The sequence below is a fragment of the Armigeres subalbatus genome, chromosome 1, assembly GCF_024139115.2.
Source record: "Armigeres subalbatus isolate Guangzhou_Male chromosome 1, GZ_Asu_2, whole genome shotgun sequence".
Taxonomy (NCBI): domain Eukaryota; kingdom Metazoa; phylum Arthropoda; class Insecta; order Diptera; family Culicidae; genus Armigeres; species Armigeres subalbatus.
In genome coordinates, this window is record NC_085139.1 from 208294417 (window position 1) to 208300228 (window position 5812).

General features: G+C 45.4%; 1 protein-coding gene across 1 annotated transcript; it reads right to left on the reverse strand.

Annotated features, from left to right (window-relative positions):
* Positions 1–998: 998 nt before the first annotated feature.
* On the reverse strand, positions 999–4010 carry LOC134210226 (uncharacterized). Its single transcript, XM_062686271.1, has 2 exons — positions 2601–4010; positions 999–2216 (listed from the first exon to the last, which is right to left on the reverse strand). Exons 1-2 carry the CDS (start codon positions 2660–2662, stop codon positions 1025–1027), a joined length of 1254 nt encoding a protein of 417 aa, XP_062542255.1. The 5' UTR covers positions 2663–4010; the 3' UTR covers positions 999–1024.
* Positions 4011–5812: the final 1802 nt, after the last annotated feature.

The following is a 5812-nucleotide window of genomic DNA, read 5'->3' on the forward strand; positions in this document are numbered from 1 at the left end:
TTTCTTTGGATTTTAAAATAATTTTCAGTGAAAATTTGTTTTAAAAAATTTATTCGTGTAAAATAAAAAGAATTAACCATGAAAATTCTGAGGAATTTCTCATGAAAATTCAAGAGAATTGAAATTGAAAATTCTTTTCAAATTATCTTGGAAATATATAATAATTCCAGTATGGGCAAATAAGGGAATTCCCCCAAAATTGAGACGGGAAATTCATCTTTATTTGCGGGAACATCATCTGAACTCATACAAATAATTCATTTTCATTTCCACAAGAAATTTGTCTATGTTTTCGTGGGATGTACTCCAGATGTGTATTTGAAATTTTAGGGTTGCCTCTTCGGATTTTTCATGTACTACATTTTTACGGAATTTTTGGCCGATGTGTTTAGGCGCATCAACGGTGAAACCTGCACCTGGGCGGAGACTACCGTAGCGTAGTGCCCATTCCTGGACCAGGACCTACAGGAGTAGGTCCGAGCAGCGGTGAACCTATAGGAATAGGTCCGTGTTCCCGGTGGCAGTAGTAGGCAGCGGGTAAGCGGGTGGCACCGCCCCCTGCTGGTCGAAATGCCGCCGGAGGAAGCAGTTCCCGATGACAATCAAGTCAGAGAGCGGGTAGAACTGCTCTCTACTTTGATTGTCGTTCGGAGGTAGCGGCAATCGCTCCGATTAGGAGCGGTGATTGGATCGGTCACGACAATGTACTACCAGCTACTATGTACTATGTACTACTACTACTACTGTACAATGTAGCACCAGAATCTATCAGAAATTCAATTCCAATACCAGCGACTTTAGCTTGTATCATTGCTAGATTTTCATAAGCGATATGCATACCGGAAGGTAGGACATGATTTATTTCATGGTGATTGTTGTTTGTCATGGCGTGTGGTTGTATGGTCGATTTCTGCAAAATAGATTACTATATTTTAAAACTATTTTTCTTAACTCTTTTGATACAATTTTTTTTTAATCAACTTTATTTTTAAACTCAATATTTCATAAATGAAAAATATGCATATTACTCAATATCTTCATCGTTCACGCGTACCTTCACATCTAGATCAGCTTCGACGTTCGGACCCTCTATGGCCGCGATTTTCCTTTCCACGGCGGTTTCCTCATGTTCAGCACGCCGCTTAAATGGTCTTCTCTCAACTTGCGAAGAACTTGGTCGATTTGTCGGACAGACACGTGCAATGTGTCCCAACTTCCTGCACACTCTACACTCCTTCTTGATCGCGAAACAATCCGATGCTTGGTGGTAAATGCTTCCACATCTCCAGCAATTGGAGATAGAGTTGAAACGATTTTCTCTGCGGAATCCTCTTCCTACTCTTCCACCCCGGGGTACTCGTTCAAACCTTCTACCCTTGCCGTATTGGTTGAAAGCCGCGGGGTGATTCTGAAATCCTTGATCGTTTTGAGAAACTGCTGCAACTAATGATGTTTCTCCTCGACCATGAATCCTTTGGAATTCCTCTTCGTTAGTCTTCTCAATCTCTCGGTCGCGTACGAGATCCATCAAGTCTTTTATAGTGCCTTGTTTCACCCAAGTCCGATGAGCTAGAACTCTCACCCTCCCATCGCTAGCACCTTTCGTAACTACCCGCACTACCGCTTCCATCTCCTCTTCTGCTCCGTAGTTGCACAGTTTAGCTGCAGACGCCACTCGTCGAACGAACGCAATACTGCTTTCTGTTGTACTCTGCATCAACATCATCAGCTTTCCTCGTTGGGACAGGGTGTATGTTCTAGAACCATAGTACTCATCAATCCGTGCCAATGCGTTTGAAAAAGGTGATGTTTCCTCATCTGGCATTCCTGGTCCGGTTGATGTGGTCTGGAAGATTTCTCTCAACTTGGGTCCTGATTTAATCTTGAATACTCCGAATTTCATTTGTTCATCAACTGCATTGACGAGCTGTAGAGATGATACAAGAATCTCCTTCCAGTATTCGTATGCGCGCTTGTCAATTTCGGTTTCACCTTCCGATGGGGTGCAAATCGGTATGTTAAGAGAACCTAGCGTCCAACTGCCCATTGTTGAATGTAATGGATCATCACGTGCTTGTCTCGTAACCGCATAACTAGAGTCACTGGAAAAGCATCCGTCTTTTCCCGAAGTGAGATTCGTCACTTTTTCGCGAAGCTCATTGTTTTTCTCAAGAGCTTCTTTCAGCTCTTTCAAAATTTTCTTTTTTGAAAGCTTCCTGTAAAATAGTCATAAAAAATAAACTTCTTTAGTAATATTCTCGTCTCTCAAATTTTAGTTTTTCTTTTGGTGATCATTAGCTTGTTAGAGTTATTATTGTAGCACTTTTCAATTGAATCTAAACAAATGTGTTCCAATTCGAAAGCAATTGCGTTTCAAATTCGTGCCACAAATGATTCAACTTGTTCATATGCTTGATAAACTCTAATTAACAAATGATCACAATATCAGATCTCCGTCCATTTCCGCCGGAGTCTACCATCATTTTGAAATCTGTCTATCCCTACCAGATTTCATTCTGTTAGAACTTCGTCTTTTTCTACCGAAGATCTTTATCTTTATTATTATTATTATTATTACTTTTTTTTCTAGTTGAACTTACTTTGTGGGAGCTGATTGTGCGCCATTGTCGCGACCGTCCTCTGACATCTCCATGCTCTGCATATCCTTGCTCGGTCCGGCTTACTGCAGTGAGGAAACTCTTAAAAACTCACTGCAGTAGCGCTCGAGGAATGAGCTACAATGCGGATGGCTTGCCGGCTGCTGGGCTTCTTGCTGCTGGGTCGGAATGGCTCGACGGATGAGCCTCGGTTCGGCTGGCTTGCCGACTGCTGGGCTGGGTGCGCCCCGTTCGGCTAGTTTGCCGAATGCTGCTTCGGTTCGGCTGGCTTGCCGACTGCTTGGTTTGATGCGCCTCGGTTCGCTGGCTGTTTGACGTCTACTGCAGTGAGGAAACTCTTAAAAAACTCACTGCAGTAGCGCTCGTGGGACAAGCTACGATCCGGCTGGCTTGCCGGCTGCTGCCTCTTGCTGATGAATCGGAATGGCTCGACGGATGAGCTTTGGTTCGGCTGGCTTACCGACTGCTGGGCTGAATGCGCCCCGTTCGGTAGACTTGCCGGTTGCTGCTGGGTCGGAATGGCTCGACGGATGAGCTTCGGATCGGCTGGCTTACCGACTGCTGGGCTGGATGCGCCCCGTTCGGCTGGCTTGCCGGCTGCTCGTGGAATGAGCTACGATCCGGCTGGCTTATCGGCTGCTGCTTCGATTCGGCTGGCTTACCGACTGCTGGGCTGGATGCGCCCCGTTCGGCTGGCTTGCCGGCTGCTCGTGGAATGAGCTACGATCCGGCTGCTGCTTCGATTCGGCTGGCTTACCGACTGATGGGCTGGATGCGCCCCGTTCGGCTGGTTTGCTGTCTGCTGCTCCGATTCGGCTGGCTTGCCGGCTGCTCGTGGAATGAGCTACGATCCGGCTGGCTTGCCGGCTGCTGTTTCGATTCGGCTGGCTTACCGACTGCTGGGCTGGATGCGCCACGTTCGGCTGACTTGCCGGCTGCTGCTCCGATTCAGCTGCTTCGCTTGATGCGCCTTGGTTCGCTGGCTGTTTAACGTCTACTGCAGTGAGGAAACTCTTAAAAACTCACTGCAGTAGCGCTCGTTGAATGAGCTACGATCCGGCTGCTGCTTCTTGATGATGGGTCGGGATGGCTCGGTTCGACTGCTTCCTTCTAGCGCTCCTACGATGTGCTTTCGTTGACGTTCGTCGTAATTCTCCTCGATGCTCTGCAGTGCATGCGGTTTTATAGGCAGTAATCTTCTTCTTTTTCTTTTTCATTGGCTCGCCATGAATGACGTGTATAGCAATAAGGGACCTCGCACAGTAACAATGGGCGGTCGTTTTTTTTTTAATCGATAAAACTGCAATTTATCAATTAAAATTTGTTTCAATAATTTCAAAATAATTCCTTTCTTCTTTTTTTGTTTCTGCTTTTATTTATATTGTTCATTATGGTCCCTGATGACTTTTTCGACGGACGCGGAACGCAACGACGACTGCTCCGCTCTATTGGCCTGAGCGTGGGAGCCGCCTGGTGGACCAGCTCCGCTTCGATCCGGGTAAGCGGGTGGCACCGCCCCTGGCAATCGAAGCGTGGGAGCCGTCTGGAGGACCAGCTCCGCTTCGATCCGGGTAAGCGGGTGGCACCGCCCCTGGCAATCGAAGCGTGGGAGCCATCTGGAGGACCAGCTCCGCTTCCATCCGGATGATCGGGTGGTACCAACCCGGTCATTGAAGCGTGGGAGCCGCGTCGGTGGTACAGCTCCGTTTCGACGCGAGCATGAGGTAGCCAAGCTCCTCGCTAGACGAAGCGAAGTAGCTGCAGTAACGGGACGGTGAAAGACGGGTGGGCCGTCAGATCACGACAATGGCGTGGACGGTAGAAGTAGAATCTACGACTGAGCAATATTAAGAGGAAAAGGGAATATCTCCGATAGAAAAGGAGGAGTTTGATAAAATATGAACCCCGATGGAAAAGGCGGTGGTCAGATGATTGTGAGACCCCGATAGAAAAGGCGGTGGTCAAATGAATAAGAGACCCCGATGGAAAAGGCGGTGGTCAAATAAAAAAGAGACCCCGATGGAAAAGGCGGTGGTTGAATGAATAAGAAACCTCGATACTTAAGACGATGTCCAATAGATTATGGAACCCCGATAAGAAGGCGGCGGTTTATAGTTGATGGTTGAATTTTGTAATTTGTAGTACGTGTAGCTGGTACATACGGAAAGTTCTAAATTTCCACAAGAAATTATTTTCAATTTTCTCAGAATTTTTTTTTTTAGTTTCCATAGAAAATTCTTACGAATGTCGAAAAAATAGCCACGGTAAATTATTTTTAATTTGTACAGGAGAATCTTTTGAAAAATAATCAGAGGAATTTCATAAACAAATCCGCCAGAGTTTTTATTAAAGACTCAGTAGAAAGTTCAGGGTTAACTCGTTACACTTTCTTGTTGAATTCTTCCTTGAATTCCTTTGGTATTTTTCAAGAAATATCTTTGGGCACTCTGCCAGTATTTTAACTGGAAATCCCTTTAAGAATTTCTCCAGTAAATCCATCTCTGGAATTCTTTCTGAAATTCCACATGAAGCTCCTCCAGGGATTCGTCCAGCAATTCCTTCAGAGATCTTTCAGAAAATTTCTCCAGAATTTCCTTTGAAAGTACCTCTAGGAGCTCCTCCATAAGTTCGTCCAGAATTTTCTCCGTAGGATCCTCCAAGAATTCCGTCGGAAAGTCCTCCAGTCGTTCCTTCAGAAATTCCTTAGTTTGTTTTTTCATGACTTTCTACAGCATTTCTTCCAGGAATTTCCCTCGAAGCTCCTGCAGGCATTCGTACGAAAATTCCGCCAAGAATCCCTTCGGAAGTTTCTCTAGAAATTCCTCTTGATGGTGCTCCAATAATGTTGCCGAAAGATTCTCCAATAATACCTCTGGAATTATACTCTGGAATTTCTCTGTTATCTCATCCAGGAATTCTTTCGGAAATTTCTACAGCAATACCTCAGGAAGTTCCTCCAAAAAGTTATCCAGAAGTTGCTCCTGAAGTTTCTTAAGAAATTTCTTCAGGAACTCCACTGCAAACCCTTTCAGTTATTGCTCAGGAAAATCGTCCAGGAATTCTTCAGGAAAATCCTTCAGTTATTCCTTCCGAAAATCCCTCCGGAATTCCTCCCATAATTCCTCCGGAAGTTCCATTAGCATTTCACCCGGAAGTTCCTTCAGAAACTTATCTGGAAGCTCCCTCAGAAAATC

What these genes read in the sequence shown, in the direction of transcription:
- LOC134210226 (XM_062686271.1), bottom strand. Translation starts at nt 2,662, where the DNA reads ATGCAGAGCATGGAGATGTCAGAGGACGGTCGCGACAATGGCGCACAA. An exon ending in GCACAATCAGCTCCCACAAA is followed by an intron (nt 2,217 to 2,600) that starts GTAAGTTCAACT and finishes ACTATTTTACAG; the next exon opens with GAAGCTTTCAAAAAAGAAAA.